Source organism: Lampris incognitus, chromosome 6 (assembly GCF_029633865.1).
Source record: "Lampris incognitus isolate fLamInc1 chromosome 6, fLamInc1.hap2, whole genome shotgun sequence".
Lineage (NCBI taxonomy): Eukaryota > Metazoa > Chordata > Actinopteri > Lampriformes > Lampridae > Lampris > Lampris incognitus.
Genome location: NC_079216.1, coordinates 18,678,846 through 18,692,314, shown reverse-complemented (window position 1 = coordinate 18,692,314; position 13,469 = coordinate 18,678,846). Strand labels below are relative to the sequence as shown.

The following is a 13,469-nucleotide window of genomic DNA, read 5'->3' as shown; positions in this document are numbered from 1 at the left end:
TATAATTAAATAGTGATAATTCCTAATAATTATAATTATAATTAATATTCTGAATTATAATTGATATTAATAACTAATAATTATAGTTATTATGAATATAGATTATTATAGAATGATTATTATACGATTAGTATATTATTATATTACTTTTATTATGATTATGATTATCATTAACAGCAGCATCAGAGAAAACTGTTGAATTTCTGCACTTCCGCTGAAACCCAGATGACAACAATGCATTTCCAGTGCAAACATAAAGAGGACTCGGTAACAGTATTTGTTACAAGCACTCCTTGATTTATTGCATCCTGCTGGAACAGGATCCATGACCTCTCGGGTTTGGATCCTGCTTTCAGACACCTATTTTCAAGGACCCTACACCTCTAGTGGCAAGTAAAGTTACTTCTCTCGTGCCACGTCATTGTCCAGAAGAAAAAACAAAGATAATTGCTAAACGTTTGCTGTTTCCCTCCCTCTGAAGACATCATTTGTCCGTAAGTCCATCAGGACGGGGGATGAGCTAGCAGACGGTGAGCTCGTGCTAACAGTGCTGTGAGTGACCCGGCTCTGTCAGAGCCAATGAGTGGCGGCTGAAATCAGCGTGGGTGTTGTTGACCCTTTTTGCTTTTATTCATGTCTGCATATGTTTGAATGTAATGCTAACTGTTGCAGCTAGAAAAATGCAACTTGAACTGAAATGGTTTGGTAGTCCAGCGGTTGAACGGTGATGGTTGTTACACTGATACTTCTCATGAACGGGAGGCCTATACCTTTATACCAAGCATCTGCATATCTGTGTTGTGGGATTGTAATGAGTTAACTGTGTTTGAAGGCTACAGTATAGTTTTGTTTTGTTTTTTGTTTTTTGTTTTTTTTTCTCTCCAATTGTACCCGGCCAATTACTCCACTATTCCAAGCCGTCCCGGTCGCTGCTCGACCCCCCCCCCCCCTACACGTGGAGTCACCGGCCGCTTGTTTTCACCTGAGAGTGAGGAGTTTCACCAGGGGGACGTAGCACGTGGGAGGATCACGTTACCCCCCCTCCAACCCCGAATAAGCGCCCCGACCGACCAGAGGAGGCGCTAGTGCAGCGACCAGGACACATACCCACACCCGGCTTCTCACCCGCAGACACGGCCAATTGTGTCTGTAGGGACGCCCGACCAAGCCGGGGGTAACACGGGGATTCGAACCGTTGATCCCCGTGTTGGTAGGCAACGGAATAGACCGCTACGTGGCGTAGCGTAGTTTTGCATTAAACGTTATATGATTTTAATCAGCCCTCATTGTAACGGCCATTTAGTATCGTTAATGATATGCCTATATCATAACAATGTAATACCACTATGGTGTACGTTCTGGGACTTTTCCATTTATTGAAATCTGCTCGATATCCATCCTCTTAATGGACCTCGTGATTTACCAGTTAAGCACCCGTTACAGCCCTGTGCTCACATGAAGTCTACCAACCATTTTGCAGTCGCCTGTCAAAGAAAAAAAACTGTTCTGCATGTCTGCAAAAAAAAAACAAAAAAAAACAACCAATATAGTCACATATTAAAAGCAATGAAATGGGCGTCCGGGTAGCGGTCACTTCCGTTGCCTACCAGCACGGGGATCGGCGGTTCGAATCCCCGTGTTACCTCCGGCTTGGTCGGATGTCCCTACAAATACAACTGGCCGTGTCTGCGGGTGGGAAGCCGGATGCGGGGATGTGTCTTGGTCGCTGCACTAGCGCCTCCTCTGGTCGGTCGGGGAGCCTGTTCAGGGGGGGAGGGGGAACTGGGGGGGATAGCGTGATCCTCCCGCGCTACGTCCCCCCTGGTGAAACTCCTCACTGTCAAGTGAAAAGAAGCGGCTGGCGACTCCACATGTATCGGAGGAGGCTTGTGGTAGTCTGCAGCCCTCCCTGGATCGGCAGAGGGGGGGGAGCCAAGTACAATTAGGGACAAGAAGGGGGGGAAATGTCCCCCCCAAAAAAGCAATGAAATAACCCTGTCCCCAATGAAGATATGCATATCCAGGAACAACATAATGAGAAAAATATATATATTTATGAATCTAAGAACCTATCTATCTATCTAGCTAGCTAGCTAGCTAATGCACATGACATTACATATTGTTTCATAATCTTTTGCATCAGTCTTGTTTTGTTAAGTTACTAAATTACTTTTTTCCTTGTTTTGCAGATGCAAACCTCGAGTCCACCACAACGTACTCCTCTACACACCAAACCCAGGGCATCACCAGCACGGATCATGGCATTAAGCTTCCTTCCATAACGACCATAAATGAACTTTTATCAAATACACTAAGGTCCCACAGGACTACTCGACAAGTCACATCATCAAGAGTTCATAGTACAACCCCAGACAGGGTCCCAACTAGTGGAAATTACATCATCAGGGCACATACAAGGGGGACAGCAACAAACAGCTACACCCCCGACGTCTCAAACTCTGTCACCAACTTGACAGCGTTGAACAGCAGCCATGCTTCCCCCTCTACCCTGGATTTGTTCGAGGCTGACCCGCCCTCAGACATACCGCCACGCTCTTCGACCGAAAATGTCCAGAAGCCATCGACGCCATCGTCACACCGAGAAGTTTCCACCTCCCCCCTTGGAGATAAGCCGGGGACAACCCCAGCCGCGTCTATGACTCTGGTTTCCTCTACAATTTCCTCAGTGCCCGGCACAAGTGGCAAGTCAGATGCAGCCGTTACCTCTGAGGTCACCTCTGTGCTGTCTAAAACTGAAGTCTCTGGCACTGTTGGTATGCCAGTCCCTGCTGATGTTTCAGGTACTAGTACAAACACGGCCACGGCGCTGTCCAGACAGTCTGAGACGGACAGCGAGATATCGTCTAGAGGAACATATGCCCCGTCCACATCCACCATAGTGTTGCCTGTAACCACCGCTGCCCACACGTCTTCTCACGTGCCTTTCACGCTCAAGTGGACAGCTAAACCAGCCATGAAAACAGTCCCTCCGTCAACCCCTCAAGGCACACCTACAGTTACCTTGACCACACCTTCAGTTTATACAGCGCAACCAGAGACCTCATTCGACCGCATCACCACCCACGCTACAACAGGACTGACAATCGCAAGTGCTCCCAGCGAGGCTCCACCTGGCACATCCACCATAAAAACCACTTCACCTACTATGACTAAAGCCACATACTTAACCATAGGAGCCACGCCCACCGTGTCTACAGTCACACCCACCAAGACATCAGCCACATCCACTGAGAATAAAACCACTCCCACCACTACATTAGCCACACCTGCTGTGACTACAACCATACCAACTGTGACGTCAGCCACACCCACTGTGACTACAGACACATCCATCACGATATCAGCCACACCCTCTGTGACTACAACCACACCCACCACGACATCAGCCACAGCTTCTGTGGCTACATCCACATCCACCAAGACATCAACCACACCCACTATGACTACGACCACACCCACCATATCATCACCCACGCCCACTGTGATTATGACCACACCCACAACGACATCGGTCATGCCCACTTTGACTACAACCACACCCACCATAAGATCAACCACACCAACTGTGACTACAACAGCACCTACCACAATATCAGCCACACCCACTGCTGCTAAAGCCCCACCCAACATGCCATCAACCACACCTACTGTGTCTACAACCATACCAAGTACGACATCAGCCACACCTACTAGGGCTACAACCACACCCACCAAAACATCAGTCACGCCCACTGTGATTACAACCACACCCACAATGTCAGTCACGCCCATTGTGTCTACAACCACACCCACCGTCGCTAAAACCACACCCACTGCATCAACCACACCAATTGTGACTACAGACACACCCACTGTCGCTAAAACCACACCCACTACATTAACCACATCAATTGTGACTACAGACACACCCACCACCACAACAACCACTGCCATTACAACCCCATCTACAACAGTAGCCACAACCACTGCAACTACAACTACACTCCCTACAACTCTAGCAACTACAACACATACAACAACTCTTGCAACTACTATAACAACAACAACAACGGCCCCTCCCACAACAGGTGTCCCAACAACAACTTGGCCTCCACCTACAACGACAGAATTGACAACCGCCGAACCAGTACGTATCAATAAGCATGCTTGTCATTTTCTAAAAATTCCTTGTATGTATACTGCAGCACCCCTTCTCAGACTACTCACTGTATTCATTAAACAAAAGCAACTGTCGCGGTAATAGTACAGCCTTAACTCTCGTGCCTGAAAACTGCAGGTCACGTGAACATTGACAATTAGGGTTTTTCCTAGAGTACATCTGTCCTCTCAATAGATTGGATGCCTGTCTACAACTAGCTAAGCTGTTGGATTGTGACAGCAAGGCTTCATTCAGGGTTTTTAGTCAGGGACTTACAGGCCCTTTGCACATGTATGTGCTGCAAGGAAAGCTGTGTAGGAGAAGATTGGGTAACCTTTGAAACATTCAAGAGATGTCGATATCCTGCCTCTTGCTTGGAAGTAATACATTTTACTGAGGAACTCAAAACATACACGAGGAAGGTCATTGACCCACAGCACTGACAGTGGGGTCAAGAGACATTTTGTTAATATGACTTTGTGGAGGATGACAGAAAGGAGACGAGACCACTTCTCCTTTAGACCTCACAGCCGTGGGGTCGTTTATTTCCCCCAACAAACTTCAAGTCAACAGTTTACAATCATCAAAACTTAAGACTCATGCCTACCCACAATCCCCCGTGCTAACCTCTGAACCCACTGTCTTAAAGGGACCGTCTCTGGTCCACATGGTGAGTATCTAACCTGCAAGCAGCTCACTACACACGCCCCCCCCCAGAATTCACCATGACAAAAAGAAAAAAATATCAACATGGTGGGGCTCCTCTTGAAGGGTGTGGGGGCAGGGGGGCGTCCTAGCGAGGGGGCTGGGCCAGTTGAACCGCACTGTCCAAGTCCAGGTGAGCCGGCTTGAGGCAGTCCACCAAAACCCGTTCCGGCTTACTGCCCACGTCCACCACAAAGTTCTTAGCCCCTGCCACCAGGACGCGGAAGGGGCCGCCGCAGGGGGGTACGGTGGGCGTCATGCCGGATGAAGATGTACTCGGCCGACTGCAGGTCCTTGGGGACATAAGACTGAGGGAGGCCGCGCCGCGAACTTGGGACTGGAGTGAAAACGCCTGCGCCATCCTGGAACACAGCCCACTGGGGGGCAGCAGACCAGGGTGCTGCACCGTCCGGGAGAAATTCCCCCGGGACTCACAGTGGCTAGCTAGCGTCAATCAAGCGGCGGTTTTTAACGTCCACCAGCAGTCCATAAGAGCGCAGGAAATCCGCACCCAGGAGGGGAATGGACACCTTCGCCATCACAAAGTCCCAGCCGAACCGCCGACCTCCAAAAACCACCTTCACATATCTCGTGGATAGTACCAACAGCACTATCCATGGGGGGGGGGGGCGAATCCGCCGGCCATTGCGTCCACAACTGTCGCAGGCAGGATGCTCCGCTGCGCGTCCGATCAACTAGCAACCGCCGGCCAGAGACGGTGTCCTGAATAAACAGCAGCCTGCCTTCCTGGCCAACGCTCAGGGCTACTACTGAGCGCCGGCCCTGGCTTTTCCCGCCCTGCCGAAAGCCCATGGTGCAGGGCATTGCTTGGCTTCTGTTCCAAACCCAGCATGGTAGAAGCACAGTCCGCCTGAGTCCTGCTGCCGACGAGAAACTGCTGCCGCGGTGACGCCCGCAGCCTCCACCGGCGGTGGTGGAACAGCGTGGGCAGGCAGCAGAGCGGCCGCACACTGCTGTCGCCTGGCCAGAAAAATCCCGTCAGCCTCCGCGGCCAACTCCCGAAAGTTGCTGGTGGTGGACAACTTGGAGCTGGCCAAGGCAGCACGGACGTGCGAGGGGAGCTGACGGAGGAACAGCTGGCCGAAAAGGAAGGCGGGGTCGCACGAACGCAGCGTACTCAGCATCTTGTCCATTAGCTCCGATGGCTCGCCGTCTCCCCAGCCTTGCAGCGAAAACAACCAGTCCGCCCGCTCCACCTCTGCTAGCTCCACAGCCTGCAGCAAGCGTCTCTTAATCGTGCCGTACTTATCCGCGGGCGGCGGGGCCTGCAGCAGGCCCAGTATCCGTGACGCCGTAGATGTTCCGAGTGCCGCCACGACGTAGTGGTACTTGGTCCGCGGCGATGCTCCTAATAGCGAACTGGGCTTCGATGTGAGCGAACCACGCTGCCGCAGCCGTCTCCCGGAAGTCGGGCAGTATGAGCGAGAAGGCGTTAGCCACTGCCGCTGCACTGGTAGCTGCTTTCTCCATGGCTCACGTCGTGGTCACCAATGTGGAGGATGAAAGAAAGGAGGCGAGACCACTGCTCCTTTTGACCACACAGCCGTGGGGTCGTTTATTTCCTGCAACAAACTGCAAGTCAACTTTACAATCATCAAAACCTAAGCCTGGTGTCTACCCACAATCCCCCCTGCTAACCCCTGAACCCACTGTCTTAAAGGGACCGTCTCTGATCCACATTGTGAATATCTAACCCGCAAATAGGTCGCTACAACTTAACCTAATGAGACTGTTGATCTTTGCATTCATCTAACACAGCGGGATGTGTCAGAATGAGAACATTTTCACAGCATGCATGAGCACGCATCTTCATCCTGCACGGTATTCTAACCATGAATATTAGCCCAACAGGATGTGTGCTAAAATTATTGTCTTTGAAATCGCACAAATGTCACAAATGTAAGGGAGTGTTTCTGAGGACAGGAGATCGCTTGTAATAACGACGCTAGTTCTGCCTCGCCGTCAGGTCGTGACGTAGAGAAATCAAAGCTATAACAGTTATCACAGCAGAAACATTCAAAACACTGCCAAGCGGAAAGATGGGGTAAGGTTCAAGGTTTTAATAAGGGGGAATGTGTGTGTGTGTGTGTGCGTGTGTGTTCGCGCGCGCGCGCGTGACGGCGACAGAGAGGCAGAGAGAGACAAAGAGAGAGAGCGAGAGAGAGACCGACACACACACACACACAGAGCGAGAGAGAGAGAAAGACGGCGAGAGAGACAGACAGAGCGAGAGAGAGGGAGAGACAGACAGAGCGAGAGAGAGAGAGGGAGAGACAGACAGAGAGAGACAGACAGAGGGAGAGAGAGAGAGAGAGAGAGGGAGAGACACAGAGAGAGAGAGAGAGACAGAGGGAGAGAGAGAGACAGAGAAAGAGACAGACAGAGAGAGAGCGAGAGACAGAGAGACAGAGAGACAGAGAGGAGCTGGCAGTAAAGGGTTGAGGTTTTCTCATGGCAGATTTAGTTATCTAAAGGGCTATTTAGGTTAGTGTCTCCATTGACTGCCTTGTGCCCTGCCGAAGGGCCATTGAGCAAGACACCCTGTCTGATTCTTCTTTGTGAGGTTGCTTTTGTCCGAACAGTCGGCGAAATAGCTGAAATGTGACAGCTTAAGCTATAACGTCCAGTCAGTGATTCAGAACAGCGCTTCATAAAACCCAGCAACCCAGCGAGCTGCTACACTGTACCCATGTCGCGGGTTTGAACCACCGCTTTCCATGTCGCTGGACCTCTGCTGATACCCGTGTCCTTTTAAAGGCTGCGCTAACAGCGTGGGGCTGCTACCTAATGGCCAAGCCACGCCACTTAGTCCAGCATAACAATAGTTTATGCTCCCTAATTGATTGTAGTTAGTTGGATGCTAAAGGTCGCCAGAGAAAGTCCAGGCAGGCAGGAAGGAAAGAAAGGGTGGAGTGCCGGGCTGCGGAGAGACTGCCTGCCTCTGGTTCACAGTTTCGCGAGCGGTGACGTTTAGATGGAGCCCCTCCACCTACTACCTTTCTCTGTCTGACGTGGAATGACCGCCGATGGGACACGCTGATGGATGCACGAGGAGTTTATCGCCAAAACCGGCGTGCCGAAACGGGCCCATCTTTCTAGCTCGGCTTCATCTTTTCCTGTCCTTCGTTCCCTTCACACCGCAGGTCCCGGGGAGAAGAAGGGATGTAGGTTGCGAGGAGGGATGTTGTGAATAGAGGAGGACTGGAAGCGCAGCTCTGCGCCCCGCGCGCAGCCCCCCCGCGGTCGCCGGTGTCCGACAGTTTCATGACGTCCTAGCCGGTCGTGGTTATTTCCGATACTAGTTATGACAGCCGACATCGGAACAGCCTCGGTGTTTTTATTAACGCTTAGACAGACGGATTTAAACCAGCGACCGCAATGCTCACATGCGCAACACCTTTTCTGATACTCGGTATATTGGGGAGTTTCCGCGGGGTGAGTTGGAGGGGGGTGAGTTTATCTTTTTAACTCTGTACTTGGGGGAGGTAAACTGTTGTTGGTAAGTCGCCTTCATCTTTTCAACCGTCAGATCCGGACCACGGAGGCAGCGAGGTGCTCCGTCAACGTGACAGAGATCAGCGCCGGCTCCGTTTCCGTGACCCTGAAGCTGAGCACGGCCGGCCAGGCCTGCAACTACACGGTGACGTGTGACCCTCCCGGGCCGGGCGCCGCCGACTGCCGCCCGCACGGGGATTCTAACGGCGCGTACGTGTGTGAGCAGAGGGACCTGCAGCCCGGCTCCGCGTACAGCCTGGAGGTGGTGTCCAGGACGGATGGCGAGAGGGCCAACGTGTCAGTACGCACAGGTAAAGACGCCGCCGCTGTTTTACCGCCGTGTCACGCTGGTTGAGGCTACTACACATGATGTGATGGCACAGTGACGTAGGTCCTCCAACATGTATGTATCTAATGTATACAAACACAAATGAAATGGGAAAAGAAGGGAAAAATTGCATCGGCGCAAAGCGTAACGCCCCCCCGCCCCTCCCCCCCCCGCTGCAGCGCGCACTTGCGCGCGCACACACACATACATAATATAAATAAATACAATATATAAATAAATTATATATAATTTATTTATGTTTAGTATTTATTTATAGATTATATATATATGTGTGTGTGTATAAAAAGAGAGGGGGAGAGGGGGGGGCAGACAGAGGATTTTGTCTGTCTGAGGATTTCGTCAACTATTCCCCCCCCCAAAAAAAAATCGAAAATATTAGAAAGTTCCATTGTGTTCAGTAAAAATTTATTGAAATGGAGAAAGTGGTTTATGAACTCTCATATTTACCAGCCATTGTGGCCGGTGGACAAGTTGTCATCCCCCGTCCTCCTCCACCCCCCCTGCCTGTTCATTAAATTTGTTCTTTGTACATCCTTTGTACATTGTCAAGGCCACAACCTGAGCGAGCTGCCAAGAGAGCCTTGCCAGAAACGCCTCTTTAGCGGCGAGCTCCTGCACGTCCTACCCGCTGTAGGATGCACGGTGCTCCTCAAACCATCTGAAGTCGAGGGGGTCAGAAGTCAGCAACAATGGCGTGCATCTAATCTGGAGTGTTTGAATGTCCCCCCCCCTCCTCCCCACCCACCCTTGGCCATTTCCCGCCTTGTATTGTTTCTCTCTGGACCAACGGATACAGGAGGCCTTCACGCCGCTTTGTTTGTTTGAATCTGAGAGGTTTGAGGGCTGAATTTACATTCATACTCCAAGACGTTGTTTTTTTTTTCTCAAGAAGAAGAAGAAGAACAACTTAGTTTTGTATAGCGCCTCTCAAGGAATCCAAGGATGCTTTACACCAGAGAAGAACAAAAATAAATAAACAAATAAATAAAACAGATATTAAAAGACTAAGACCATAGGCCTTAGTAAAAAGGTAGGTTTTCAGTAGCCTTTTTTTTTTTTACTTTTCCCCCCTTTTTCTCCCTAATTGTATCTGGCCAATTACCCCACTCTTCCGAGCCATCCCAGTCACTGCTGCTCCACCTCCTCTGCCGACTACCACATGCCTCCTCCGATACATGTGGAGTCGCCAGCCGCTTCTTTTCACCTGACAGTGAGGAGTTTCTCCAGGGGGACATAGCACGTGGGAGGATCATGCTATCCCCCCCCCCCCAAACAGGCGCCCCAACCGACCAGAGGAGGCGCTAATGCAGCGACCAAGACACATACCCACATCCGTCTTCCCATTCACAGGGACGCCCGACCAAGCCGGAGGTAACACGGGGATTCGAACCGGTGATCCCTGTGTTGGTAGGCAACGGAACAGACCGCTATGCTACCCAGATGCCCTTCAGTAGTCTTTTAAAATTGTCCAAAGAAGCAGTGTTGTGGATCTCTTCTGGAATTGAGTTCTAAAGGGCAGGGGCTACCACATTAAAGGCTCTACCCCCAAAAGTCCGCAGGCTGGTGTGGGGGATGGAAAGCAAGCCCGTGTCTGTGGACCATAGAGTCTAGTGAGGGGTTATAAGGGTTGAGGAGGTCTGATAGGTACTGGGGGGTAAGGGCATGGAGGGATTTATAGGTGAGGAGGGGGATTTTATAGGAAATGCTGGATTTGACCGGGAGCCAGTGAAGGTGGGCAATGGTGGGAGTGATGTACTGCCAGGGTCTGGTGTGGGTGAGAACCCCGGCATCTGAGTTCTGTACATACTGAAGCCTGTCCAGGGCTTTGCTAGGCACCCCAGATGGGACTCCATTGCAATAATCCAGACAGGAGGTGATGAAGGCATGGATGAGGGTCTCTGGCATGGATGAGGGTCTCCCCGGAGTCTGGGGATGTTTCTGAGGTGGAAGAAAGCAGATTTAGTGACGGATTTGATGTGTGACTGGAACGAGAGGGTGGAGTCCAGAATGACACCAAGGTTGCGGACTTCTGGGGATGGACAGACGGAGCTGCCATCCACGTCGAGGAGAAGAACCTTCCGGAGCAAGAGATGAAATTATAATTTCATCCATTCATAAGGGGGGCATGTTTGTGGGAGATCAGTGCAATCCCACCTTTTATGGGTATATTTGACCCTTAACATTTGCTTTAATGGTAGGTCTGGATACTTAAAAACAGGGTCCGCTCAGTGAAAAGGCCATAATTCTCTTCACCATGATGGATAGGAAAAAGTACCTGACGTTGTTTCAGGTTTTCCATTAATCACATTCAAGAATGTCCCTTTTTTCAAGTGCTTGAGATCCAAAGTGTGAGTCGATAAAGCTCCTAAATGTCCACAAGCAGCATTATTCTGCTCCATCCTGGACCAGTGTCTGTAGACTTGGACGTCGTCCTTGTGGTTTGATCCACCAGCAGGATTCCTTGGGAAGCAACGAAGGCTCCTTCGGGAGGAAGCCATTATTAAGAAAGGGTCATAGTTCAGCACTGAGCCGAGGGGGAGCTGGAGGCGCGATACACCGACCAGCTCTGCTCCTCTGTGTGTTGGCTTCCTGTTCTGGCGTTTCCTGTTCAGGCTTGCACTTGCTCCAGACACACACCGGTCTGCCATCGAGAAAAAAAATAAAATGCCGCATTCTTTGCGCAACCAAAACAATCTTATCAGCCCCCTTCATCTCAGCCTCCGCCGGCCTTCAGCCGAAGCACAAAGACAGGAAGTACAGCGGGACCCTCCGTGCACTCAGGCTGCCGTTGTATAACATTGGGAAAATGCTTCATGGAGCTTTACATCATCTCGGCTCGGTGTGAACGGGCTGTCTGAGTTCACGATCAAAGGAGATTCTTCAAAAGTGGTCTCTGCCGAACGGCTTGTTGTCCAGGGACTCAGAAGCCCGAAGCCTTCTCTGACCTACACCCAGCGGGCTGCGAATGAGTCCCCCGCAGCTCAAGTGTGCGTGTGTGTGTGTATGTCCTGGAACAGTTTGGGGGTTTGGTGCTTTGCTTATGGGCACTTCAGCCGCAGCAGGAGCAGGTTTTAAAGAGACATGTGACTCATCCATCACATTCCCTGGCATGCCTCAATAACATCTTGGCAACCAGCATGCCATTTTTTGAAACAAAAAAAAACAGTTAGGAAATACAAAAAAATATAAATACTGACTAGACATAGCCATATCAATAATATAGAACATACAAATGATTGCATCAAACCAAATTATTACAGTTTTGCAAAGAATGGTCTCTACTCAAAATCTTATTCCTAATTTCTAATGATTTCTTATTTTGATACCAACAATAATTTTAGCAGAGAAATGGCCAGCTTTAAAATAAGCTCCTCCCTCCCCCATCCGGTCTGTCTGATCCAGCTTTCCTTTATATCATCAGGACCAGGCCCAGTGTAACAACAACAGCAACAATATTATCAACAATAAATATAATGATCATGATAATTTTATACAAAATGCCGCTTCCCTTAAATATAAATCCTAGAAGCAGTTTAAAAGCAAGCACCAGCCGTTATTGCACGTGTTCAGGTGAATTCTACCCATCCCCATGTCCCTTTTCTGTTTCAGATCCAGTGGGCCCAGCTCGGCTGGATGTCCGAACGGATCCGCCCCAGGTCCAGCATAAGAGCCAGCTTCAGGTGCAGAGTGGCACCTCAGGCCTGCGGGTCTTCTGGCCGCCTTCGCTCGGCCATGTGGACTGGTATGATGTCACCCTGGTGGACATGACCTCCGGAGCCGTCAGTACGACCCGCGTCATGGGCACTGCCGCCCTGCAGTCAGGCTTCACTGGCCTCGTCCCCGGCACCCTCTACACCGTCAGTCTGGTGGCGACTGCAGGGGACAAGAGTGCGCCACCTGTCCAGGCGTCTGCAGCCACAGGTGAGGAGCTGGTTTGATCAATACAGTCCGTTTTGACTCTAGAAGAGCTCGTGACTCTAGAAGAGCTCTTGAGTAGCTCTAGAAGAGCTACTCAAGAGCTTGTATTCTCCTGGTGACAGGCATTTTATGTAGATGGACACACTTGTAACCATTTCAAATGAATATTTATTGGAAACAGCAGCTCTTTTGAAGCACAACACTCAAGTGGACTGAACTCCTTTTTAAGGTGCAGTCCTCCATCTTTGATAATCCTCTTTGCAGAGGCTAAGTTAGTCTGCACACACACACACACACACACACACACACACACACACACACACACACACACACACACACACACACACACACACACACACACACACATGCATTTGTTTTTCTACACTTGTGAGGACCCTCATTTGTTACATTCATTCCATCGCCGCTAGCTCTAATCTTAACCATCAGAACCACATGCCTAACCTCAATCAAATCCTAATTCTGACCTAATAACAGTAGACCCAAGTCCTCACCCCTAAAATAGCCCCCTGAAGAAGTGAAGACCGGCCAAAATGTCCTAACTTTCCAAAAATGCCCTCGCTGTTACGGTTGAAATCTCAAATCGTTGCTCACAAATATAGCTCAGCAAGAACACACACACATACACACACTGGATAAAATGGCCTTATATAAAGGCCAAATTAGGGTTAACTAGCATAGTTATCATATAATGCTATAATAAAGTTACATAATTATACTTATTAATCATTCCAGACTTGTCCTCCATCATGTACCCACATTGTGTTAATGGTAAAATAGGTGTAGCTTCGCCAGACGAACCTC

General features: G+C 50.0%; 1 protein-coding gene across 1 annotated transcript in view; it reads left to right on the top strand.

Annotated features, from left to right (window-relative positions):
* LOC130114476 (receptor-type tyrosine-protein phosphatase beta-like) overlaps nucleotides 1–13,469 on the top strand; it is a 65,774-nt gene that overhangs the window by 4,169 nt on the left and 48,136 nt on the right. Inside the window, exons 2-4 of the mRNA XM_056282355.1 lie at nucleotides 2,190–4,147; nucleotides 8,415–8,691; nucleotides 12,339–12,650. Coding sequence (XP_056138330.1) covers nucleotides 2,190–4,147; nucleotides 8,415–8,691; nucleotides 12,339–12,650 — 2,547 coding nt within the window. The remainder of the gene's footprint in view (nucleotides 1–2,189; nucleotides 4,148–8,414; nucleotides 8,692–12,338; nucleotides 12,651–13,469) is intronic.